This window comes from Trichinella spiralis (assembly GCF_000181795.1).
Source record: "Trichinella spiralis strain ISS 195 chromosome Unknown Scfld1, whole genome shotgun sequence".
NCBI lineage: Eukaryota > Metazoa > Nematoda > Enoplea > Trichinellida > Trichinellidae > Trichinella > Trichinella spiralis.
The window spans coordinates 1501234-1528443 of record NW_003526940.1 but is presented as its reverse complement, the minus strand read 5'-3'; the positions used below and the strand labels follow the sequence as shown (position 1 = coordinate 1528443).

General features: G+C 33.6%; 6 protein-coding genes across 6 annotated transcripts; 2 read left to right on the top strand and 4 right to left on the bottom strand.

The window, feature by feature from the left end:
- Positions 1-90: 90 nt before the first annotated feature.
- Tsp_07473 (putative AMP-dependent synthetase and ligase) lies at positions 91-7176 on the bottom strand. Its single transcript, XM_003381749.1, has 13 exons — positions 7100-7176; positions 5641-5650; positions 4510-4603; positions 4081-4382; positions 3338-3355; positions 2653-2740; positions 2468-2599; positions 1361-2037; positions 1203-1272; positions 1123-1181; positions 457-816; positions 256-428; positions 91-199 (listed from the first exon to the last, which is right to left on the bottom strand). The coding sequence occupies exons 1-13, from the start codon at positions 7174-7176 to the stop codon at positions 91-93; spliced, it is 2169 nt and encodes a 722-aa protein (XP_003381797.1).
- Positions 7177-7783: 607 nt separating this feature from the next.
- Positions 7784-14182, bottom strand: Tsp_07474 (putative SPRY domain protein). The gene is made up of 22 exons (XM_003381748.1): positions 13927-14182; positions 13751-13844; positions 13491-13573; positions 13168-13310; positions 12709-13077; positions 12544-12651; positions 12358-12480; positions 12158-12286; positions 11935-12103; positions 11654-11875; positions 11389-11564; positions 10265-10314; positions 10043-10184; positions 9835-9989; positions 9556-9784; positions 9406-9501; positions 9282-9304; positions 9054-9129; positions 8822-8834; positions 8418-8446; positions 8086-8149; positions 7784-8010 (listed from the first exon to the last, which is right to left on the bottom strand). The coding sequence occupies exons 1-22, from the start codon at positions 14180-14182 to the stop codon at positions 7784-7786; spliced, it is 2976 nt and encodes a 991-aa protein (XP_003381796.1).
- A 939-nt stretch (positions 14183-15121) lies between these two features.
- Tsp_07475 (ribosome biogenesis protein BOP1) lies at positions 15122-18560 on the top strand. Its single transcript, XM_003381747.1, has 7 exons — positions 15122-17061; positions 17214-17346; positions 17410-17594; positions 17679-17890; positions 17968-18095; positions 18149-18368; positions 18427-18560. The coding sequence occupies exons 1-7, from the start codon at positions 15122-15124 to the stop codon at positions 18558-18560; spliced, it is 2952 nt and encodes a 983-aa protein (XP_003381795.1).
- A 227-nt stretch (positions 18561-18787) lies between these two features.
- On the bottom strand, positions 18788-19700 carry Tsp_07476 (NADH-ubiquinone oxidoreductase B15 subunit family protein). Its single transcript, XM_003381746.1, has 3 exons — positions 19440-19700; positions 19236-19379; positions 18788-18895 (listed from the first exon to the last, which is right to left on the bottom strand). The coding sequence occupies exons 1-3, from the start codon at positions 19698-19700 to the stop codon at positions 18788-18790; spliced, it is 513 nt and encodes a 170-aa protein (XP_003381794.1).
- A 2066-nt stretch (positions 19701-21766) lies between these two features.
- On the top strand, positions 21767-22604 carry Tsp_07477 (vacuolar ATP synthase proteolipid subunit). The gene is made up of 3 exons (XM_003381745.1): positions 21767-21974; positions 22032-22221; positions 22277-22604. Exons 1-3 carry the CDS (start codon positions 21878-21880, stop codon positions 22479-22481), a joined length of 492 nt encoding a protein of 163 aa, XP_003381793.1. The 5' UTR covers positions 21767-21877; the 3' UTR covers positions 22482-22604.
- A 2018-nt stretch (positions 22605-24622) lies between these two features.
- Tsp_07478a (putative chaperone protein HtpG) lies at positions 24623-27133 on the bottom strand (the record flags this gene model as incomplete). The annotated part of the gene is made up of 10 exons (XM_003381744.1): positions 24623-24712; positions 24751-24817; positions 25238-25341; positions 25363-25522; positions 25707-25855; positions 25917-25999; positions 26062-26249; positions 26309-26436; positions 26663-26935; positions 27008-27133. Coding segments are annotated over 10 exons (1368 nt in total), but the record flags the coding sequence as incomplete, so codon positions are not given.
- Between the last annotated feature and the right edge of the window lie 77 nt (positions 27134-27210).

Sequence of the window (27210 nt, the reverse complement as noted above, 5' to 3'; positions counted from 1 at the left end):
ATGAACCATTCTAAAACAAACAAACCAAATCAGTGGACAATCATTTTTCCTTCTCACATTCTCCTTTGTAAAAACATATATAATGTTGAATCATACTGAAGTGAGCAAAATTGCAGCCAAGTCGTCGGCTCCTGGCTTGCACTGGACTTCAACAACTTCGTTCACTGAATTCCACACTTCTGACAACGAATAAGCTGCCCTGAGAGTAGATGAGCAAAATAAACAAACAAACAAACAAACAAACAAAAAGCCAACTTGAAGTTGGTCTGCCCCGGTCCGGCGACAAAAACGTGCGTCAAAGATGGCGACGAGAGGCAACCGCCACCTTCATCCGAACTGGACAACAGCTTGGGTATCAGTTGAGCTAAATTGGAGAAATACTTTTCCGACTTTTCGGTCATGTAAAACACCACAGCTTTGCATTGAATCTGAATTGGACAGAAAAAGCAAATGAACAAACCAAAGCAGAACACGACCACCGCATACCGTGTTGATCAGCTCACGCAACGAGAGGTAGTCTTTGAGAAGCATCGGGCTGGCCAGAGTGAACACCAGACCCGCTCTGGAGGCGGCGAACACCGACACCGCCAGGTCGCTGCAGTTGAAGCCGACAAGCAGTATCCGGTCGGACGGCTTCAAGCCGACGCTCAAAAATCCCTTAGCCAGCTTGCAGACCGCCTGACTGAGTTGGCCGAACGTCCACCGTTTTCCTTCTTCGACGAATACCATCGCCTCACGGTCGGCATGGGCAACGCAGTTCACTTCCAACGCTTCGGCCAAACTTTGCTGTTCACTGTTCCAACTACCACCGCTCATCTCCAAGAAATAAATAAACAAGCAAACAATAACAACTATAAACAACAACGAGTATAAACAAACAAACAAGTACACTGCTGTTTTATCAACGTTGGTAATTAAACCAATAAAAACAACAAGCATCAAGAACAACAACAACAACAGGGATAATCATCAACAACAACAACAACACTTGTTACCACCACAACAAGCGGTTGATTAGAATAGAGAATGAAATTTTATTTTAAAAAAATATCTCACTGCATTGCCACATTTCAACAACAGGATGTGAATGAAACAAAAAACAACTGCATGGAAACAATTTACCTCTCTGCATGTCGAGCAGCAACGATAAACAAATAAATAACAAGAAAAAAGAAAACCACCTAATATTATTATATATATACGTATAATTTTTTTCGCGTCTTCAGTGGGTAAATTGAAAATGCCCAACTGTTTGAGATTACTGTTTTCGTTCTGATTTTAAAAAGTATTAAAAATAAATAAATAATTAATTAATTAATTCGATGAATAATATATCTCTGCTTTGCTAATGGAGATTAACTTGAGTAGAATTCGGAACAGACGAGTGGTCATCTTTCAAATAATGCTGACACTCGCATTCAGTTGAACAACAACTGGTCGATGATCCATTGCCACCACTACTAGAAGTGCTATTGCTGCAGTCGGATGATGTTGTTGTTGTTGTTCCCGTACTTGCTATTGACGACGCATCGTCCCTGATATTGTGCAGTGCCGACGCGTTGCTGTTGCTGCTACAGCAGTTGGATGCAGCTTGCAATTCACCAACGCCCCCAACTTCCTCATCACTGGGCTTTCTGGAATTGGACCACTGAGTTGGGGAGAATAGTTCGGGCAAGCTTCGACGTCCGGCGCCGTTGTTCCGGTGGGCGGGGCACCGGTGCAAGTGCACCACAGACGGCTCCGCCGCGGGCTGTTGACGCCCACTCGAGCACGGGTAGGGTGGCGGCGGACCGTTGAAATAATGCGGCATCCGGGCGATGGCTGAAGCAGTCAACAGGGGCGGCGGCTGGGCGACCGTGGCAGAGTACGGCGGCGGTGGATCATTGTAATTCACTGCTCTTGCCGCGTTGGGGCGACGGTCGAAAACGGTTCTCGGCGATCGACGAGGAGGAGGAGGAGGAGGATTAGGACAAGCAACACAAGAACGATCGAACGATTCACGAAACGGCTGAAAATTTCCATCCCCAGAATGACATCCTCAAATGGGAAATTGTTTTCTCATTATTAATAATAATATAATTTCAAATTAAATCAAAAAAAACAACAATAACAACAATCGATCAATAATGTTAAAAAAACCCATCCAACTAATTGCACCGAACTGAAAGCATCATTTTGCAATAGGAAAAAATTATCCGCTTCAGTTGGAATTCAAAATAGGCCTTCAAAATATACTTGCAATGCAAAGGTTAATGACTGCAAACTGTACTGATTGTTCGATTTGTCGAGTGAAAAAAAAGTGGAAAAGGTGAAATTGACCGAAACACAAAGAAACTACTTTTCACCTTGCCGTTCAAAAATCATGGGAAATTTGTTCACGGCAAGCAAGTTAATTTTAAAAAAAAATTTGCAAATATCTTCTTCACAAGTGCAAAAAAAAACAAACAAACAGATAAGCATAGCTTACGCCTGACAGTGATCAGGAGACGTTTCCTGCGTAGACGATGCAGCATGAAAAATACCGTCGACACTATTATGAGAAAAGTTATGGTCATGCCACCGAGTTTCAACGACGCACTGGCATGTTCAACAGGAGTTCCTGGAAAAAATATAATAAAATAAACAAACAAACAGTCGAAAATCTCGTGTTACCTAAAATAACTGATGGCGTGCACACATCACAACAATTTCTCGGATCTTTGTGCACAATTCCGTCACATTTGATTGGACTACATCCAATCTGTAATATAAAATTTAAAAGAAAAAACGTTTCTACTACTACTAATGCTATTATTTCATGTTATCTTTTTATTCAATTCAAAAATAGCATTTTATTATCAACGAATTCATTTCCCACCAACTGCTACTGAGTAAACAACAGCTTCAACAAGCAGCAAAAGAAATCATCTATCAAATTAGCAGCGAAAACGAAATATTTGTTTTCAAATTTTTAAAACCGTTTAAAGTTGGTAATTTTCAAGAAAAATGAATTTATAAAAAAAATTCCACCAACTGCAATTGAAATCAATATTCAACTGAAATGTTTGAAAGAAAAAAAAATATATATAGATGCATGGGAAAATTAATTTTTCTTAAAATAGAAATCTCTTTTGTATAAATTATTTGTATTCATCATATTATTGGCAACAAATGTTTGACAAAAGCTGCACAAATTACGAAATAGAATTGGGCGCTGATTGTCATATTCAAATAATTTGAAAATTTTCATGAAGATTCTCACAATGGAAAATTATGATGCTAAAAGTTCGTCCAACACTAAACAGTTCATTGTACTGAAAAAAGTCATTTCACACTCGCAAAAAGTAACATAATTTACCACTTTGCTATTCAATTTCTATTAAAATATTTTAATTAAAAAAAAAGTTTCAAAAGACGTTGAAAATGCTAAAAAAAAATTAAAATTCTTGGAAAATATCTATGAAATAGACTGCCAGGTCATAAATCAAGCGAGGAAACTGCGGTGATACAAGATAAATGTATGAAACACGGGAAAATACTGATAGAAAACACAAATTTTTAAACTACTGAACATTGCAAGTTTTACAGCGGAAGCATATTTCATCGCACCAACACAAACATTTTCGCTTAATTATGAAAAAGCAATTTCGTATTTGATGTGCAATGTAGTTTTCAAAGAAAAAGAATTCAACTAAAAAATTAGTATCTATATACTATTAACATAAATTAATTTTCAATAAAGATTATGTGAACATAAAATCAGTGCTGCACGCAATAACAAATTCTAATGTTCAACCAGAAAGCAAATTAACATTTTGACGAATTTTGCAAAATACTCACTGCATCGTTCAAGCAAATAAAATTCACAATTTGAATGTAAATTTACATTTGACATTTGCAAAAGTCAATTTTACACTGCAGCTTAAGAAAAAGGCTAAATATAGCTGTATCAAATAAAAGTTATTTTAACAAAATTCCATTACCATGGTTCACCAAAATTAAACATTTGTTAAAGCTATTAAATAAAATAAAGAATTACCATGATTCATCAAAATAAACAAATATTAAAACTAATAGGTAAAATAAAGAACAAGAAAATACTTGTTTGCAAAATCGCTCCGTTTTGTTGCACATGCAAAACAGACAATTATCAGTCATGTAATATTCACCAAATGGAACTATTTTTTGTTCGATAAAATCAAAGCAGCCATGAGAGTCCGATTCCATACTGTTTCCTACTTGCGTTTCATTTCGTTCATTGCTCATAACCATATTTTCAACTGATTTCTGCTTATCACTGAAATATTCTGTTTCAAAACGCTGCAAAAGGTTATCACTAGCAATGCGAACACCTACCGCGTCAACAAATAAAATAAGCAGATTCGCTAACTGACGTGCTGCTTCTCGTTAATAAACTAACTCGTTAATAATATTCCCTAAAAAACAATTCATAAATCACAAAAATTAGAATTGAAATTCAAGATAACTTTAAAAAGTTTAAACACATCATACACGTTAAAAAAGCTAAACTATCGAAGATCGACAAAGCACATGAGCATAAATGAACAACTAATGGCACACTTATGACAAACAAATTACAGTAAAATGATACGCAGGTTACATTCTCAAATAAATGAATTTTTTAAATTACCAATAAAACTAATTCTTGAACAGAATTCAATATATTTCTGTTTGTTTATTTTTAAGTATCTAATTCGCTAAAGTTTTTATGTTAAATTTGTTGCTGACGAAATTTATTAGATGGGAATTTTCTGGATAAACAAAGTACCACTTGATCGGTGACATCACTGGAAAGTGTAGAATATCATATTATGCTGAAAATAATTTAAAATTGTTAAATTCTTGCAAAAAATATTTACGATTTATTCATATTATAATTTATTAATTGTACGTACGAATCAATCAGCTGATTCAAGGAAAAAGTAATTTAGCAGAATTCAAAATAATTTTTTAATTTGATTTAATTTTTGAAAACAGACCAATTTTTTCTCCTTTTTTTTAATTTTAATATTATATATTTGTGGTTTGAATTTGACATATTTTTGGGCAACTCAATCAACTGTATGCAATGACGTCATCAGTGATGCATTATTAATTTTGTGGACAATTTAAGAACTGTCTGATGTTGATTATTTATGAATCGGTTTAACTGCGTAGCACTACGTCAAAGCTTTTTAATGTCTGCACATCTGCAACAAGCTGATTGAAATCTGATTGTAAGTAGAATATTTACAGCTGCTGAGTAAATACTTTTTAATTTTTTATTCATTCAGTACCTTTCAGCAATATTTAATTTATGCATTGACATTTAAATATATGAATACTGAGAAATATTTAATATATGACTGCTATAAACCCAAACAAAGCTTTTTTTAATTTGAATTGAACTTTTTTTCATTTCTTTTGATTTCATTCATAAGAACCGTAGTTGTTTTTTAATCTAAAATGGAATAATTTTCTAAATTCTTTATCATAAAAGAAAAAAGAGAACATAATGCAGACAAATATCAAGTAGACAAAAACCGATAAATAAATAAATATATCTTTATGAACTGAATATTTGAAACAGTATTAACATGCATTCATCAGTCTATGTTTGTATTTTTCACTGGAATGGAAAAAAATATTAATGATATAAACGCCACGCATACTGGAATTACAAAAATAATGTAATTTTTAAAATTAAATTTATCATTTATTGCAATTTATTTTATAATATAATAAAACATTACTACGTGATTGGAAATTCACAATCAAAGTTATTTGATAAATTTGATTTGCCATAGTATCAGGCAACAGAATAATGCATATGAAAAAATATGAACATTTTCGAATTTAAACATGAAATTAAACAATAATATCTGCTGTCAATTCTCCTATAAATTGTCCGTATTAAAATTCACAACTACTAAAAAATCATCTGCTTAAAATGTGAAAACGTTCTTCAGGAAATTGAAATCGTCAACAATAAAGTTACGTCATTATGAAAACAATTAACAGTAAGCTGAAAAAGAGTGATTATACTTTTTATAGCTTGTAAAATTTTCTCGACAATAATAAATTTTCTTCAAAAGCCTTTTCAATTTACTGTAAAAATTTTTTCCAACCATACAACATCCATTGCGTCACACTGTTAACATTAATTCATTTTTCCGATTTTTGATATTGTTTTTCGAACATTTAAATGTTCTGACACCAAGCGTTCCAAAAATATTCACACTAAAAACAACAACAAGCGTGATAATTAAGCAGATATGAAAATTTCATCGATAACACATGTCTTCACATTAAACAAGCACGGGTTCTGGCAATGAAATCAACCTGATTTTCACTGTTTATTCAAATCGAGCATCAAATTACAAGTTTTTCTTATATGTACATCCATAAAATTACTTCTTGTAAAGCTTAAATAATGAAAAACATTCTTCTTCCTTCTTCATCTGTCACCGCTTTCAAATAAATGATGAAATATTTTTAAAATTGCACACTATTTTCCCGAATTTTTAATTTCACTTCAAATTTCATTCAATTTAAGCATGAACAAACAACAAGTGGTCGTATATTTAAACGATCTCGCAAACAACATACTATAAGAAACCATTTTTTATTCAACGCATAAAAAGTAAAACATTTAACGCGCAAAAGTGTACGATTTCAAAGAAAATTTGTTTCGACAACATGGAATTTTTAAACATACATAATTACAGTATGATTAAAAATCAAAAGTATTAAAATTCTTACTATGCTTAAGTTTATCATTTTCGAGTAAACAATTTCATCAACATTCTACGAAGTGTCACCTTCATAAATGAAATAACAACAGCCTAGTAATAATGTATATATATAAATCAATAAAACAACATTCTTGCTATCGATGAAACAATGAGAAAATTATTTATTATGAGAAAAAAATGCTTTCACTGAAAATGTTATCTAAATAAAGAATGAAATTGAATAGAATAGAACTGATACACTTGAATTTGTTTTCGCTGCATGGAAAGCGTAAATTTCGATGAACACAATTATCAATCAAATTTGAACTGATGCGCATCGCTTCAGACAACAAAACAAACAGTTCGTGCAAAGAATAAAGAAAAACAGGCCAGCGATGTTACAGAATTCAATAGCTGTTTCCTGTATTGGAGAATACCACAACACGTTGTAAGAATGTAACATTCGTTAATTACAGATTAACAAGCATCAAGCTATAATTAGCCAGAAAAGAAATAACAGAGCCATCCAAAACAGCATGCGAGATAAAAACTGTTCCTCTTCGCGTGGAATGGCATTGTTTGTATTTCCTGAAAACAAAAGAGAAAAATTTAACAAATTCCATTTTGAAAAAAATGTTGCTTACCATTATGAGGATGACGCACATCGCCCAAGTTAAATGTAGATGTTAAAAACGTAAACGGAAACGCGCCAATGCCCAATGATAACTGAAATCCGCCAGCGTGCTCTCCACCAAAATTAAAACCCGGAAACCCCTACAAAAACATACTGCACATTGTTGACGTCATGAGTCATTAAAACAACAGTCTACAGTTCTAAATGATTCAGAACGCTGTCCAGCGGGGCGTGGTGGAACTTTTTCACGAGGGTCGCAACCAGAGCCGCCTCTTCCATAAAGAGGAATAACTTTTTCTTTGCTTATGGACGACTTGCAGACAGGACAAATTGGATTGGCAGGGCGTGTTTCGAACCACTGGTGTAAACAAGACCAGCTTGATGCGAAAAATGAAATTCGAACAACACAACTTATCACATGAAAAACATTGCAACCTCACCAGAACAGATGACCACACATACTGATAACCGCTTCACGTGCAGTTTCAAGACATATGTTGCATTCAAATGCCGAATTAGCTGCACTTTCTTCAGCTGATGATGACTTATTAGTTCTTCCTTCATTATTTTCATCGTTATCATCACGGCCGCAATTACTGCTAGCGGCATTCGTGCCACCGCTTTGTTCTAATCCTTGACTTTCCATGATTTTTTTCAATATATCTATAAAATTTATGTAAACAATATTCTTATAAAATTCAAAGTAAACATCTTTCATCATACCTCGTTATATTAAACGATTATTATGTTCTATACTACCGCCAGAGCTAGTTAAAGTGTGCATCACAAAACTCCTGCTATTCTAAAATAACTTTAACTTAAAGCATGCAGATAAATAACAAAAGCAAATACCTTTAAAATAAGGTCAATAAATGGTCGTCATTTGAAAGCTCAACTACAGTTTATGTTACAGTATGAAAAAAACAATTAAGTATATTTTACTTGTTATGACGTAGTCTTTGCTTAAACAAATAAAATAAATTAACTAAATAATAAGTATGTGAATTTAACTTTGAAATTACCATAAAAATATAATTCAAAACATCATACCAATATTTTTATTTTTTTACATATGCAGTTTTTGGAGAAAGCGAGAAAACTAAAATTACTTGAATAATAAATATATTAATTTCCGTTTGAAATTACGATAAACATAAAGTGTAAACATTACATTCATTCTTTTATTTTTTTATATTTATATTTATGTATGTATTTGAAGCCATTGAGGGGACTTATTAAAATATGTTCAGGTTCTTTTAAATTTTAAACTGCTCAGTTATAATGTTTCATTCGACTTTTAAAAGTATCAGAAAAAGCTTATAAGTTTTGATTTTTTAAATAAATTTATTTTCGATCCAGCATATTTTGGTTTTTTCTGCTTAAAGTACTTTTCGTAATTTTCATACGCATAATTAAACATCTGTTTTGTTATTTACGTATTTACACTTGCGTATGTAATGTAACGCACAATAACCGAATTGTACGATCTTATATGGAAAATTTTAAATCATATTTCTATCATCTGATTTCAACAACTGATTAACTAAACGAAAAACCTGAAAAAGTTGATGCATTAATCTGAATAAAAGTATATCATCAGTTTGAAACATGACTGCTTTAATAACGAACGAACAAATAACAGAACTGGCAGAATAAGCAAATTATTCCAAACCCATGACATAATAAATGCCTCTAATTAAAAACACTAGAATAGGGTTCCAGGCAACAAGGTAACGCACAAAATCTAACACATACATAAGAACAGCTTCTGTTTTCTCCCACCTGAAATATTAAGTATATTAAATTAGAAATAATTAAACGAATAAAACTGAAATAAATTCATCTAAAAACTTACGGATTTGTAAAAAATTCCTTTAAATTGACTTTCTCTCTACAATAAGGACAAATTTCATTTTTTCCTACAATGCACCAACCTCGGATGCAAAATTCGTGAAATCTAAAAAATTAAAAATTAAATTTACTAAAAATCATACATAAAGTACATTTACAAAATGCAGCTTACGTATGACCACAAGACAAGTTATAAAGCTGTTCAACTTGTCTTTCATTACCATTTGCAGAGATCTTGTTACCGCAAACAGCGCACATATCACTTTCCAGAGTGCGTTTCGGAAGTCCCTCATCACTGTAGTACTGAACATAGATACTACAGTTAATACTGAAAAAATTTTTAAAGAAAATACTAACCCCTATGTGAGCCGCCATAGTATTGCTGCAAATTGCAGCCAAATCACGGTTAAGAACACCATAATAAATGCCATAAAATAGACAGAGAATTCCAAAATTGAACAAATCGTCAAATTTCATGCTCAAAAAAATACCAATGCCAAACAAGGTCAATACAGTCACAACATAGCCAAAAAAACCCAGGAAAGAACACAATTTATGAATAAACAAGAACCACTTGTAAACTAATCTAGAAATTTTGAAAAATATTAAATATCAAATATAAAGGTTTATTTTAACCTTGGAGTACTGCCGGAAATGTGTTTCTGCATCGCTTTCGAAGTAATAAAAAATGTCATACTTGTAAATGCCAACCAACTGACGATAAAACGCCAAAATCCTCGCCATAAAGATAAAGCAAAAGGAATTATCCACATTGAAAATAATGTAAACCTCTGAAATTAATATTATCAAATTCACATCATTATCAGCTGTCTTTAAAACTTACAGTGTAAGATTTGCTGTACCTCTTTTTCCATTCAAACAATAAATACTGAGCTATCATTACACCGAAAAACGCAATGCAAACAATCAACATATGCTTATCTTCATGGCCCATATGTTTTAAAAGAAAACGAGCATGTTTAATCCTGAAAATGCATAAAGCTTCAAAATATCAAAAATTAAACAAGAATTTGCTTTTATGAATTTAAAATCAAATCAATCATACTTCATCTGAAGCGCTTCATCCAATCCTTTCAATTGCTCGGAAGTATAGTTCTGCAATAATTCAGATATAAGATTTTGAATAACACGTGAAATCTATTACTTCATATTTCTTTGCCAAAGCTAGGTGAACATCCATTTTTCCACTTCCGCCTTATAAAAATTCTCCCTACTTAGATATCTCTTATAAAATAACAGTCAATCTAAAAACAACTTGCACTGTATACATTCTTGTGTGTGCATAAAAATGTAAAAAGGCACATTAGCAATAAAAACAATAATATAGATTTTCACGGCACAGAAATCAGCAGAAAAAATAACGATAAGAACAACCAAAGTTGAAAAAGATAACTTTTCTGTAAAGTAGAAAGTTTTTTGTAACTGTTTAAAAAACCTCATGTTTAAAATAACGTTAATAGCAATAAAAAAATATTCAAAATATTCAATCAAAATTCAAAATTCCATATTATAATATTACATTCGATTATTCTGAAAAAAGATCAATTAATGGCGTAACTTAAAAAAACCTATAAGGTCAATAATGAAAAATATACGTACCCAAATTTAGAATTAAAGTAAATAAACAAAAATTAAGAAATGAAGAATATCATAATACACAGAATACAAGAAATAAATACAAAAAATTGGAACTGTATTCTGTAATTTATTGAAAATTAGGAATGAATTGAAATACAACACGAAATAAATTTTGCATCACTATATAATTTATAAAAATCAGTGCAAAGCAATTTTAAAAAGTCAAATTTTATAAAATTAACTGTTTGAACTATAAATATCTGACTTAAATCAATATCATAGCAAACTACTTATCTAGGGATTTGATCTTTCATTTGCACAATTGGAATTTACATCACTTATGTTGAACAGTACAAATTATTTCCGATTTCTTCGTCAGCAAGAATTTCGAAAATATCTATTATTCAGGACAATCTAATTTTATTCAATAATATACTAAACAAAATAAAATAAAACAATCATCAAATTCACAAATTTCCTTCACATCATAAAAGTGTTCATTTCTTTGCTGGTCGATTCCAACTGGATTGCCTGTTGATCAAAAAAAATATTAAAAATGAAAAAATAAAATAAAAAAATTCTACATCATACTGAATGTTCGCTACACTGCTCAAGGGCGCTGAATTCCACGACTTTCCCAAAGACTAAATTACAGAAATGGCGTGTAAAAATTTTCAAACAAAAGCTTTCGCTACTCACCACGTTATTAACATCATTCGACGAATACTGGTGGTTAGAAAAATATCTGTTTGTATGTAGCACTGTTTCTACAAAAAATTAAACATTTAAAGCAATCCACTTCAACTGATGTAAAATGAAATCTTCATTTATATATTAGTAAATCACTCTTACAAACCTTCCTGTAAATAACTGTCAGCTGTATGCTTTGCTTCAACAAAAAAATTAACATCTTGTTGACAGTCGACGCCACCGCCACGTCTCCGTTTCTCCGGAGGTCGGAGCGCCCTTCCCTCTTGATTATACCTGGCAACAATACGTTCCGCATCTTTTACTTGCAGTTCAACAAATTCAATATCCGTAAACTGACCATCTCTCATAGTTGGAAGCGAAAAACCGGCTGCATATACAACAACACTGAGATTAATTAATACACGATGAAATTTCATATAACAAAACCTTTCATTTCTAATAAAGCATCTGCAGGAACTTGAGTGGTGCCATTCTTGGACTGATGCATCAGACGCCTGGCATATTCTTCTTCGGACGGCACAATAACGATCGCTTTTCTTTGAAAATCACGAAAAGCTGCCAATTTTCGCTTACGAGCAACCGAAAACACGTTCGTCTGAAAACCAATCCAATGAAAAGTTTAAATGATACTTAATGTATTTTTTGATACCGCATCAATGATATAATTTCGCTTCTTCTTGCACGCCATCTGTAAAAGCTTCCTGTAACATTTGGCCGCAGTACCCATCACAATATCCCAACGACCTTGATGAAATTTGAAACGGGCAGTGCCTTGAATCTAAATAAAAGAATACTAATAATTAATCAGAAAATAAAAAGCAAAATAAAAGCAGTTTTCTATATAAGTACGCTCATCTGCTCTAATGCATGACTGGGACTCAGCAGCCACCATCGTTCTTCCGGATGGCCAGACAAATAATCGCGCACCCATTGAGATTTCCCACATCCAGGAAGACCAATCATCATTACAACCTTAGACATGAATTACTGATATCAAAATGCTGATAAAATAAAAGTATAATATGAAACATTTACCACGCATTCTTCTTTTGATTTCATTGGCAGAGGACCCCGGATACGATTTCCGTACGGTACATCATTTATAAACACATATTCTTCTGGAAGCGGAAACCAAGGTTCAGGCTAAATGTATTCACATCTTTCAGATAAGTGAAACCTCAAAAGAAGTTCAGTACTTACTTGTTGGCCAAAATTAATGTGAAATTTCACATTTTTTGTAGTAAACGCAGGAAACAACGGTCGTCTCTGTGAGAAAGTTTGAACAGGAAAGCGAAATGCTATCCCGATTAGTTTACCGTTTAAACAGAATGAAACAGTGCCTTCAGAGAAATTCACCAAACATGTGATCACATCAGTTGGTGAATATTTGCATCCCCAATTTTCAAAATACTTCTCTGTTGCCAATTTACCATTCGAACAATAAGCATAACTATAAGTAGTTTCACCCAGGCGCATTTCTGATGTGTCCACAGTCCAACCCAAACGAAGCTCATATGCATTCTCTTCCTCTCTGTATTCATTACCACTTAGATCGACATTTTCCAAAATCTATTCAAAGTAAAATTCATTTAATACTGTTTTCATGCTTTGTTAAAAAAATAAAAAAAATTTTACAAGAATTTTGTCCAAAAAATATACCTGAACTTCAAAAGCAACGCATCCATAGTAGACACCGTAGGTTGCACGCCCGCTAGCTAACATATGAACAAATCCTTCCTCATTATAAGGTAAAACAATAAATGGTTCTTTGGCCATAACTTTCATGTTTAAATCACGATTATCTGAAAAGAATAAAAATATAACCACTGCCACCATAAAATCTTGCAGTATTACAAAACAAATTATTGAATTCAGATATCTGTTCAACCTTCATAAATTCGGCTACTTGAAATAACCTTCCGTCCAAAGTTTATCATCATCAAGCAATTTATCAAAGAAATATTAAAATAAAAAATTCTTACTTGGATCAATAAACACCTGAGTTTCATCACAGTTTTCCAAATCAAACTCATTTGCAAATTCAGCCGTAACTTCATCATCGTCACTAAAATAAAAATAATCAATAAATTAGATTATAGCGTAATAACGACAATGGGCTTAAGAAAGCAAAAATACATTACAATGAAACTTTTCAATAGACAGATATTCAATTCTGATAAAATTTTCCAAAACAACGCTGACAGTAATGCCAAATAAAACAACAGTGCACATATAAACCTACCCTAAACTGTTTTCCTTCAAATAATGTAGCCGTTTTTCATCATCTTTCCACGAATTTTTGTTAACTGCAGTCGTTTCAGATGTTTCCGAATCATCTAAAATGGAATTGTTGATGCATATTAAAATATTTAGCTTTCCCTGTGTATCAAAATTATCTATAACTATATTATAGATTACCTGATTCGTGATTATTTTTCAAATTTGCGTTAATTAAAATCAATTCTTCAATAAATCTTCGCTGTGCATCTTCGTCTAATTTTTCTTCACCATTACACGACTCTAACTTTGATGTACTGTCATTATCGGAGTCGCTATCACTGCTCGAGCATTCAATCTCTGCATCGGTTACTTCGTCGGTATCACACGAACTATCATCGTCCTTTTTTTCTTCTTCTGTAGTTTTGCATTCGGAATTTTCATTTGATAATTTCATTTAAAATAATTACGAAGGAGTTTAAAACTGAAATTAAATTCAGAAAAAAAGTGGCAGAATAAACTTTCGCGAAAGAAGAAACCGTAACAATTGTATTGCAGGTTTTAATTCATACGATAATATTACATAAACGAAATGAAAAACATTTGTATATTTTGTATTTCAAATAATTTTATAGGTATATTTTTATTTTTAAATTTTATTTTAAGTGAAAAAAATTTTTTAACGTAATCGTAAAATAAACATAAACATGCATTTCTTCTAAGTACTGTAGCAATATGTAGTTCATATACAAAACTGTTTCGTTGTTGGTAATTTATTTAGCTTAAAAGTTTATGGTATTTTTAATAAAAATTAGAAGGTTATTGAGTTTTCATGTATTGAAGTACTGTATTCATCTAGGCTTCCAGGCGATTTAGCTAGAGCAATGTATGTAAATTAATTTTAATATTGAACTAATAAATGCAGTGACATGATTTTTAAAATGAACGCTCTGAATTATAAATAGTGCGTTATTTCGTTGCATAAATGGTTATATTCTGTTTCTGTCTTCTGTTTATGGTGCACTTTTGTTAACATTTCTATATTAATACATTTTTGAACCAGATTTTACCATCGACTTTTTTTGTATCATCGAATGTTGTTTACACAGATTGTTGTTAGAATTGTAGAAAGCATGAAAAGAAGTTGCAACATGTTATTCTACTGCTGGACACTGTATTCAAACTTTTGATAAATGTAAATATTTTACTTTAATTTTTTTTGCAAGTTTGGAGAAAGATTTTGAATTATAATTGCATATTCGAAATTATGTGATATGCTTTGAAACTATTGAAATTTTTTAGCATGCAGATTATATTAATTGTTAGTTGTATCATGTGAATTAAATCTTTTCTTATTGTATTGTTAAGAATATAATGTTTTCATTGTATTATTAAGATGAAAGAAACGAGTGAATCCGTGCCTGATGTCGAGACTGAAGCAAATCCAACTGTCGACTATTCTGATTCTAGTGATGAGGAAGATATTCGCAACACTATTGGCAATGTGCCTCTTCATTGGTACGACGCATATGATCACATTGGATATAGTTTAGATGGTCTTCGAATACCGAAAATAAGTAAGAAAGAAGATGATATTGATGAGTTTTTGGCCCAGATGGAAGATCCGAATTATTGGCGTACAGTTATTGATCCGCAGACGGGCGGAAAAGTAGTTCTTGGCGATGATGCTATAGATGTAATACAGAATATACAGAAAGCACGGTATCCAAATTCGGATTATGATCCTTATCCACGGTATGTTGACTTTTTTACTGGCGAAACTGCGACAATGCCGGTATGCAACACTTCGCTGGCCAAGCGCAATTTTATCCCTTCGAAACTTGAAGAACAAAAAGTGCGTCTCCTTGTTAAATCAATAAAAGCACGGAGAAGGTTGAAGAGTAAAATGGGGAAAAAAGCATCCAAGCCAGTGTTTTACGATTTGTGGGAAGACGAAACGCCGAAGCCGTTGTCCAGAACCCAGCAGTGGAGATTGAAAATGCATTTGCCTGCACCGAAAATGAAACTGCCTGACCACGCAGAATCGTACAATCCTCCAGCTGAGTATTTGTTTACGGAAAAAGAGCGCAAAGAGTGGGAAGAACAAGATGAATACGATAGGCGGTTGGATTTTATACCGAAAAAATATTCCAGTTTGAGATTGGTGCCTGCTTACGATAAGTACTTGAAAGATCGGTATAGGCGATGCTTAGATTTGTACCGGGCGCCGAGGAAGAAGAAGATGCGTCTGAATGTCGATCCTAATGATCTGTTACCACAATTGCCCAAACCAAGCGATTTGAGACCTTTCCCTACAGAAGTTTCCATAGTTTACACTGGTCATCAAGGACCAGTGAGAGCCGTGGACGTGGAAGCTGGTGGACGGTATTTGGCATCCGGAGGGGATGATTGTACTGTTCGTATTTGGGAAGTGTCTACGGGCCGTTGTTTGCTAGTGAAAAAGTGTGCAGAACCAGTGCATGGAATTGTCTGGTATCCCGGAGGTAAGTTTGCACTGTTGGCTGTGGCTTCTGGTAAGCGACTGTTGCTCATCAGCTCCGGCGTGGGCAACAAACAGAAACTGGACGACACGGATATATTTGTGGATAATCTTTGGAAAAATTTTTCCAAAGATACCGACTGGCAGCGGCCCTCTGACGAGCAGGATTGTTTTTTGTTAGCGGTGGCAAATCATAGCAAATCGATATCTCAAGTGATTTGGCACGTCTCCGGCGACTATCTGGCCACTATGGCACCCGGCTCTGGAAGCAGCACCATTCTTGTCCACCATTTGGGAACGTTGAAAACACAAATTCCATTTGCAAGAACAAAAGGACAGCCTAGACGAATATTGTTCCATCCGACCAGGCCGCAATTGTACGTTGCCAGTTCTCGTTATTTGCGTGTTTTCAATTTGGTGAAGCAGATTTTGACAAAAAAGATAACCACTTCCGTATCCTGCATATCCGCCATGGCAATACATCCCAAAGGCGATGATGCAGTGATTGGCGGCATGGACGGTCGGTTGAACTGGTACGACATGGACAATACGATCAAGCCGTGCAAAGTGTTCCGCTACCATGACAGTGGTGTGCGAGCGGTCGCCTGTCATGGCCGGTATCCATTGTTCGCCAGCGTATCCGACGACGCCACCGCCAAAATTTTCCACTGCACCGTCTATAACGATTACGACAAAATGCCGTTGATTGTTCCATTGAAAATACTGCGAAGTCACAGAAAAGTGGAAACAGTTGGTTCCATACTCGACTGCACCTTCCACCCTACTCAGCCCTGGTTGTTCACCAGCGGTGCCGACGGGGTTATCTGTTTGTTCACGTGAATTCTGTTGTTGTTTTTTTATCTTAGTGAAAAAAAGATATTTCCATCACTGCACTTGTTATTTTACAAAACGTTCCTATACGTTCGATGTTACTTTATTGCTATTTTTCACTGATGTAATGTTTTAAGCATTTTTAAGCTGCTTTCAGTGGTTTGAAAGTCAGTATGACAACCGCCGAAGGGTGCAACAAAGGGGTAAAATCACCATTGAGTTTGTTGCATGAGATTTGTGGGAAAAAAGGACTAACACCTATGTACGAGCTGCTTACTTCACAAGGGCAGGTAAGTGTTGGTGATATTTTTTTAAAAAATATTTTCATTGTATTATTTTATTTGCATTATCAGGGTGTTGATTCATTGTTTGTTTATCGGCTATGCATCGACAGTGTTGTATCCACTGGTAGAGGGAAAAGCAAGAAATTAGCCAAACAGAATGCTGCTTTAAATTGGCTGATGATGATCGTTGAACAAGGGAATCATCGTAATTGGGGCATTTCAGGGCAAACACCTGCAGAAGCTAAACAATTTCTGTGAGTTTCCCATTTTTGTATCTTTTTGAAATATTTCAAATGTTCATATAAATTATTGTAAATAATTTAATAAACAATAATCAGTTTACGGCTGGCTGCTTACAAAGATGACGAACAAGGTGGTGTGAACGGCGATGGCAGTGGAAAGAGCAACACTGTCTACGTGAATGTACTGCAAGAGTTCTGTATTCAAAAACATTATTTGAAACCAGTCTTTACAGAAGAAGGAATGTGCGGTGCACAGCATGATCAAACATTTTTTGTTTCAGTTGAATTGGGAGAATATAAAAAAACAGGTATGCAAATTTTGGGTAGTGTATTTTCAGTTTTCACACGAGCAGATTGATTGATTTAATCTCTTTTCATTTTGCAGGATCCGGTCGAAGTAAAAAATTGGCCAAACAGAATGCAGCTCATTTGATGCTTGATTTTCTTTACAATACTCCGGAAGACGAATTAAACGCGCATCTGTTGATTGAAAAAGACGAGGATCCAATGCTGGTAAAATGTTTCGAGTAATGTCATGTAAAGTGGAATTTAAATTCCAATTTCAGAACGTGCAACTCAGAAAAGCTTTCGAAATACGAAGTTTGGCAGTCAAGAGTATTATTGGTGAATATGGCGTCCAGTATGATTCAAATTTCTCTTTGGAGACGTTCAAAAATATGGATCTGATTCACCAAATTCCAGCTGATATACATTTGGGTCTGTTTTCAGCCATTAGCAATGAATTAGATTTGGACTACGCCATGAGCGAGATGCTCGACAATGACAGTAAGACAATGATTTAATTTGTATTAGGTTAAGTCAACTTTTTCTTTGATAATTTCAGAAAACGTGGTTCTTTTCATGCAAATAAAGAGTCATCCATCGATGGTGCTCGTTGGTTCTGGTAAAACATTCGAGCAGGCGAGATTATCTGTTATTTTCAAATTTCTGATTGCACTGCAACAAGAACTGGCTTAATTTGTTTTTTCGGTTTCTCAGCATTGGCTTGAATACATTTTTGCTTGTGGTTTTTCTATTTTCCGTATAAACTTTTCGAAAATATTAATTAAAACTAATTTAATACTTTAAAAAAACTGAAAATGTTCATGAGGAAATTTGATGTTCATCAAAATTGCAACGCAAAAATATAGTAGTTAATTAACCTTGATAATACAGCTATTTCGAACTGCACAGTTGCTGCACGTTTACGCATTGCAATAGAGCACTCGTCTGGTTCCTCCCAAAGTTGGCATACGAATATTTCGATCCCACCAAAGAATATCTCCATCGCGACAGCGATCTTCGTAACTATTCTAAAATTAAAAAAAAGTAATTACAAAATATTTCTTAAACATGAGGAAAGATCATTCTAAATCAATTAATATAATTCTAAAATCAGTTTAGTTTCTTAAACAGAAAACATTCTTTTAATAGGCAAAAGAAGAAAATGTAAAAGCTCTGAAAATAATTTTTAACAAACAAACAAAGCGCACTGTTCTTACGTATTTCACTTCTACACGTTTAGCAAGCAGAAAAAATTATGCAAGATTTTTATAAACTTCTTTGAATTACATTTTACTACACATAATATAATAATACAAAATACATACTGTACACAATGTAAGTTTTAAAAATTTTTATAAAACAACTTACCGTCATTACATTGGTGATTCGGCAAAAAGAATAAGCCAACAATGCTACTACACCCATGGTTAAAAATATAGTTTTTGGTGTCCAATAAAAGCGTTCAGCATTCATCATATCTGCTGCATACCAACGAAACATTGCAGGATCAACCTTGAAACAATAATTATGGAAATAAAAAAAATAACAAACAAATAACTGCAAATAACTAACAATAACACCGTGGATATAACGAAATCGATCGGGGTCGTATTCCATAGCTAGATATTGTTGTTTCAGCATAGTCTTTCGCTTGTATCTTTCCATAACAGCCTTTTTCTGTTCTTCAGTTAAACCGTATTCTTCACCCGGCTTGAATTCCATTTTTCCATGGGTCTCGAAATAGCCGTAAATTGGATCTTGCCATAAACTGTTGACAAGCGCTGGCGGTTTTGAGCAAAACGCTCTAACATTTGAAACTCTAGCCAAGCTCATCTAAAATTAATTCATGTAAATTTATCAACAGCAGCAATTAAATTAACTCGATTTAAAAATTTAGTATTCTTATCAAAAAATTCAACAGTAAAAGATTACTTTATTGAAAATTAAGTACCATTAAAATTATATTAAAACATGTTTAAATGTGTAAAAAAATTAAAAGTAACTACTGTTTTATATACTGTTTTGAGCGTTTTAAAATCATTTTTTTATGAACCAGAACTGCTTTAATTGTAAGCATCAAACACTTTTCACTGACTCAAACTAATGGTGAATGCGGAAAAGGTTATTGAATAAAAATAATTGAAACAATCCAATCTGAAAAGAGGCTAAGCAAAAAAAACATAACTATGGTTTGAAAGAATTACAACTGCTTTTCTGTGGTTTGTTTCAAGGTTCAAATAATCTGCTTTTATCTGATGTAGTTTTGAATTTATAAAATTATAAATGATCTTGATTGAAAAATTTACTAAATTCAAGTAAATCAAATAAATTTGGTTTTATTTCCTTTGCTACAGTTCAGCAAACACATTTTAAGTTAAGCATTACTGCTGAGAAATCTTTTCTCTATACTTGCTCATCAATTTTTAAACTCCCTACGATCAAAATATTGTTTACTGCAACCAAACAATGGTGACGCAATGTAAGCTGACACCCTTGTTTTTCTTGACGGTGGACAATGGAATGGCAATAAAACAGTCAAAGGGTCAGCGTCCATGCTGTATAACTGTCACAACTTCGGGGATACGTTACTGACTTGTCAAAACTGAAATGTTACTGACAGCGCGGCTGTTCCAATCGTACAGATTAAACGGTTGCACAAACAATCCATTTTAATTGGATTTTTCCTCGGAAATTTGAGCCATCAAACGCGGAATGAGGTCAACCAACATGTATAAATAAAAGTGAGGAGGGAAGAGAAGCAAGAAAGTTAGCTTTGCAAACGTTTCCAACTGCTATTCAGCTATTGTATTATTCCCCGTTCTTGATTCAACTGATTGAAATTGAATTAAACTGAATCAAACAACGTTCATTGTTTTGGATCGTATAAATAAAAACATACAGTCCACCTACAAAAGGGATCTTCAAGTTTGAACAAAAGATTTCTTAACAATAGTGTTGGAAATTATTCGGTGGCGAACCTAGTGGTTTTGTACCTGAATGCAGATCACAGTGGTTAAGTGTAGGTTGAGGGAGTGGTGGCTGAGTTGGCAAGGGAGTGTGCGATCTGGGCAATCGTGCCAGTGATTAACGTTCTGTTTATTACGTTTGTTTTCATTTTTTGTATTGTGACTTATTCTTTCACGTTTCTATTTGTTCCTAAGCGTGCACCTTTGTTCAATAAAGTTTGCTTTTATTGGTTTGATCTGCTTTGTATCACGTTCAGAAGCTACCGTGAGTCAGATTGCGGTTAGGTGATCATTGTTGATTTCACCAGCCGCTGAATAAAAATTACTGTTCACTAGCTCGCAGGTGACAACGGTTTTGTCGCTAACAAATAGCATTATGAAAAGGAAAATGTTTTGTAAAGAATTTCATGAACAGTCGTAATGTTTGTAAAGTATTTCTGCATTTTGTTTTATATTATTTGCTTCATATTGTGACTTTATCATAAAGTTACTACTAAAAATTAACTTATTAACGACTGTATTAACGAATGTATTACTGTTAGACAGTTACAGACTTTAGAATTAAATTTTTGAAGCAAAATTTAATCAGTAACATGGAGTTATATAAGTCCCAACTTTGGGTAAAAATATTATGTGACGTAAAAGTAGATTTATCTAATTTGAAATTTACTATCATTTCTATTTTTAAAATATTTTATGTTCTGTCGAAAAGGATTTATTCGGTCTGTAGGAAAAATCAAGAACAAAAGCTATGGAATAAAATTAATAAAGAAAATAACAATAAATAATTATTTATTTTTAGATTTAAAATAATGATTTACTTTTTATATTACTTCAACTTAAACAAAGCTCATGATTTTTATGGAAAAATTTGTTGACCAATTTTTGCATTAACGTTTGTTGTTACCTACTTTTTTCTTACTGTAATTATCAAGTGGACTGGATCTGTTTAGACTGTTGACTGTTTAGATTTTTTTGAAGTTGGAAACTTTTTTTTGCTGCGTGTTTTCGTGTGCAGTTTAAATACGCTTTATTCACCTTACGATGGCCACACCAGAGGAATATACTAAGCTCGAACTAAGCCCCGTTTACAGTCCTTTCTTCGGAGTTCTCGGCGCATCGGCAGCAATGATATTTACTGGTATTTTGTGATATTTTTTTAAAATTCAGCTAATTTCACGGTTTTTTTGGTTTTAAGCTCTCGGTGCAGCTTATGGAACTGCCAAGTCAGGTACTGGCATATCTGCGATGGCAGTTATGCGGCCAGAGCTAATAATGAAATGTATAATTCCTGTGGTTATGGCTGGTATAATTGGTATTTATGGTTTGGTAGTTTCTGTTATTATAGCGCAGAGTTTGAATCCTGCCCCGGATTATAGTTTGTTCAAGTGAATAATTTTTTGAATTCAAATTTCATCCAATCTGTATATATATATTTTTCAGAGGATTTTGCAGTCTTGGCGCAGGCTTGGCCGTGGGACTCAGCGGTCTAGCGGCTGGCTACGCTATTGGTATTGTCGGCGACGCAGGCGTGCGCGGTACAGCTCAACAGCCACGCCTGTTTGTTGGCATGATTTTGATACTAATTTTCGCCGAAGTACTCGGTTTGTATGGTTTAATTGTGGCACTGATTCTTGGAACAAAGTGAGCTTTTTCACCAGCTTACAATGCTAGAATTATCATGTTTGTTTAAAATTCCTTCTTTTCCGTCGATCAATTATGTCGCTTTATTGGTGACAAAATGAAGTCATAGTGTTGTAGCCGTCTTTGTTTACAATCTTCAACTGTGTTTGTTTCATTTTCCATTGTTATGTAGTTTTGTCAAATTGATCATTTGGAAGTGTTTTTTTCTTTCATAATTTTAATTTTAATTTGCTCACTTTAAATTCTGTCGAAAATTAGTTTATGTTTCTTTTGAAATTTAATTATTTATGAATTGTGAAACGAACGAAATTCTTTCTGTATGGTGCTTGTGCAGTGATTTATTTCTCTTTGTCATAAATGTGTTTTAACAATGAGCGATTTAATAATTTCATACGGCAGACTACATAAAAATGATCATTTCCATTCAAACTTTTTTCCCAACATGCACGCATCTTCTTTACTCGCTAAAGCTGCACAAGGAAATTGAAAATTTATCGATAAACAACAGTGCTTGTTGTGCGTTGTGATCGTCCAAAAAGCTGTCAAATGTGTTGTGAGTATTTTTGCCGTCCTTGTAACACTGACGACAGTCTGTGATATTGAATGTTGATTCAAATTGTTTTCTTTTTTGAATGATAATTGATTTTGACTTGAATTAAAAAAATTTTTGTGTTTTTGATTAAAAAAACCAAGCTGATGTTCGATTAATAAGCCCTGTAAAAATTTGTTCGCGGGTCTGTCGGTCGCACATACATATACATATATATTTATATTGTTGGTATTTGATGTTGTTTCCGTTCGTTGACCGATGAAATTTTTCGCATTTTCCACCGTGTTGGATTATCAATTCATTCACCTTTTGCTAACGCGTCGCAATCGATCGCGTTTCCTTTTTATTTTGATGTTTTCACAAATTTCAACATTACAACAAATTCCCTTCATTATCATATTTTTGAGAAACATTTCACCAGATTCGAATGATCATGTTGTTTTTGAACGATAAAAATTGTCATTTGCACCAAATTGATAGATAATTAATACTTGCTATTGCATTTCAATTACAACAACAAGCTTTGGTAGTGTAGTCTGAAAATAGTATGGTATTGTTGATTTGATTGAGTACGGTAAGAAGAGGGGGGAGGGGTTTGTGCTTCATTTTTCAAATTCTGCCGCCCACATTCTCGTATTTTCTAACTTTGAACCGGACTGGCAGATTTGTTCACAGAAGAGGAGGAGGGAACGGGAAAAATTTTTTCAATTGGCAAGTTTTGCTGAAATTCTGTTGCCATGCGCTTTTGTTAATAATTTCTACTTTGAGAGCCAAAACGCGCACGTTGTTGGCGTTTTAATTTTTTTCAATTTATTTATTTGTTTGTTTGTTTGCTTGTTCGAGTATTTTTGCGAAAAGTATACATATGATGGATGACAACAATTTGCTCTTAGCTGTACCAGTTTCACCGGCGAAATTGTGCCAGATGCTGATCATCCACGTGCAGTTGTTGTGATTATCAATTTTTGAATATGTTTTTCTCCCACCGGATATATGTGAACTGGTTGAAAATGTGCTATAATGAAATTTGCATTGAACGAGCCTGGTGGCTTGGTTGGTGAACTGCAGGAAACGGATTCACCGAATGTGCTTTTATGAATTTGATGCTTCTTTGGACAATAACATGCAAAACTGGACCGAATTTGTGTCACACAATCAACAACTGACTGTGGAAAATTTTCCGCAATTAATTTGTTTACGTACAGCTGCATCACGCGACTAATTTTTAATATTTTTTTTCAAATAATTATCGCCGATTGTGCGCTTTCGTGCACATCAAACAGCTTTACCGGTGCTGCATTGATATGGAGAGAAAAAAAAATTATTCATCAATATAAAAATATGGATAAATGGAATTATTGTTTTCCTTTGCAGACAAACGAAAATTTTATTTTATTTTTTTCCACTTGTGAAAAGTCAGTTTGCTGCTGCTAATTTTATTTTTATTTGCTTTAAATTCACCAAGCAGTCGGTTTATCGAATTTTTCAAAACTGCCGTTTGCTCAATTGTGTGCTGACGAAGATTGCAAAGCAAAATCGGTTTCTTATTGACCAAAGGGAAAATGCTGCTGCCTTGGGCTGGCGGTCAGTGAAAATCAATGTAATTCATTTGACAAGCAAAATCCATCTACTGAAGAACATCGAGCTGCTGCGCACTGCGATTCGCTTGTCATTCGAAGCAATAACTAGACAAGTCGAAATCGATAAAAATAAATAAATATACCATTAAACCGGAACTTTTCATCCATTTACTCACTGAAATTTCCGCATCGAATGGAAAAGCAAATTTCCTTTTTTATTTCTATATTTTATGTTTTTTTTTAAAATAATGTTTATAATTTAATTATTATGAATAGAATGAATGATAAATCAATTTCCATTTTGATTTTCTTCTACGCTGCAACTAACTAGTCAACCTATTTCGACAATTATATTTCAATCACGTACAGTATGTACCAATACACAAACCATAACTATCACCCTAACTGTCATTACTGTAGTCAATTAAGTTTTGTAATGTGCAAGTAAGAGTATTGAGAAATTATCAATTTCGGAAAACAAATTTATTTCCAATAAAAACAGAAAAGTAAATTTTTTTCCATAACTGATTGATTGGGGAAAATTTTTTTACTAAATTTCAATAATAATAATACTATGCAAAATAGATCACACTGAAGATGGTTTGTTGGAAATGCACAGCGCAAAATTACGTTTGCAATTTCTGCGTCACTTCACTGATCAATTTGTTCACCTTCCCGACAACAGACTGAACATTATCGACAAGACCAGCGGCTATCAATGCATTTTCATATATCTGGAATAAACACGAGCAAACCATTATTGTACAAACAGCTTTGTTGAATAAAAATATCCGTTCGAGATAATGGTATATTACTACTGATTGTTCATTTAACATTCTCACCTGTTCCAAAATGGCAGTTGCCAGTGATTCATCCTTGAAACGCAGTTTTGCCAATTTAACGATCACCGGGTGGCTTAAAAGCAACGGAAAAATTATCATTCAATTCTCATCAAATAGCCATTGCAATCAATATTTCTAATCATATCAAATTGGAAATTATCTAATCAAACAAGCAGCTTTGATAGAAGAAAAAATAATCGATATTTCAGATAGAAAAATAATTTCTTTTTTTTAAATTTTAATAGTATTAAATTTACTTTGGATTCACTTCTAGTGTTGGCTTCAATAAACGAAGTCGTTGATCATCGGTCATTTTCTCCATCACGTTTGCTCTCAAAAAGCTCCTCACCGCTCCCAGTTCAAGAATACTTATCATACAAGGATAAGTGGTTATCTTTTGCGTAGTCTGGCAAAGATTAAGAATAAAGAAAAATATAACAAAATTATTACTGATAAATGAAAATAACCTTGATTTCATTGACTTTATCTTGCCCTAAAGTCTTTTGGATCCACTCTAACATGTTCTGCAAATCTTCTTTGGATAGATCGGCTATAAAATATTTAAATAAAGCAAACATCACGAACACACATTTTTATATATGTTAAATTTACACGTTTCAAGAACTTCGTTCTCGGCTCTGTTCCTTTGTAAGGCAGATTCAACAGACACTAAATTGAACCGATTGAACTGTCTCAATGAAAGCATAGTCACTTCATCGGCTGGATGGTAGCAAAACAGAATTTCCAAATTGTCAGCTTTGACAGCTTCATAATAAGGCGAAGCTTCAGCAAGCGAGCGGCTAAAATACAAATTAAATGAGTGATTAAAACTTAAAAAACAATCAAATTCGGTATTCACTTCGGTATGCAGAGGTAATAGATTTCCCGTTGATCTTCTTGCATTCTACTGCAGTAATCTTGGAAGGAAACTTTCTTTCCAGGACGTTGATTGGACGATTCAAAAAGCAACAATTTTGCAATATCCTCCTGAAAAAAATTATTATTAAGTACAAGGTTAAAAAACAACAAATTATTATTAGTATGCACTTTTTCAATTTGTGATTGAGATTTCAAAATCCCTTCTCTGAAATAGCTGCTGTAATAAGAATGAAATGCTTCATAATTTTCTGCATCCTTTTTCATCTGATCTTGGAAAAATTTGACCACTTTCGACAGTGTGACAGATTTGATTTTGCTAAAATGTGAACAAAACACTACTAGTTGGTGGAATTTTGCCAATTTCAACCCACTTCAGTATGGAAGATTTCTGCAACAGCTCTCGGCTGAGATTCAGCGGAATATCTTCACTGTCGATGACACCTTTCAGAAATCTCAGCCAATTGGGAATGACATCCTTAGCCGATTGTTGAATAAGCACTCGTCGACAGTACAACAGCACGCCCACTTCGGTGTGGGTCATGTCCAAAAAATCTGGCACTGCATCGGGTACGTACAGGATGGCGTTCAAATTCACCGGGGCATCTACCTGCAATTGTAACACAACAGACAGAGAAGAGGTTTCAGTTGAGAAAAAAATTATTAAAAACAAAAAAATTACCCTAAAATGAAAAGTAAATATTGGTTCGCCATTCGATGAATGGGATATGAATCGATAAAATTCTTTGTACATCGTTTCAGTTACATCTTTCGGATCCAAAAGCCACAAAGCTTGCATATTGTTCACCTTCACTTCGTTGATCATTATCGGGAAGCTGACAAAGTTGCTGTACTTTTTGATCACATCTGAAGCAGCGATCATGA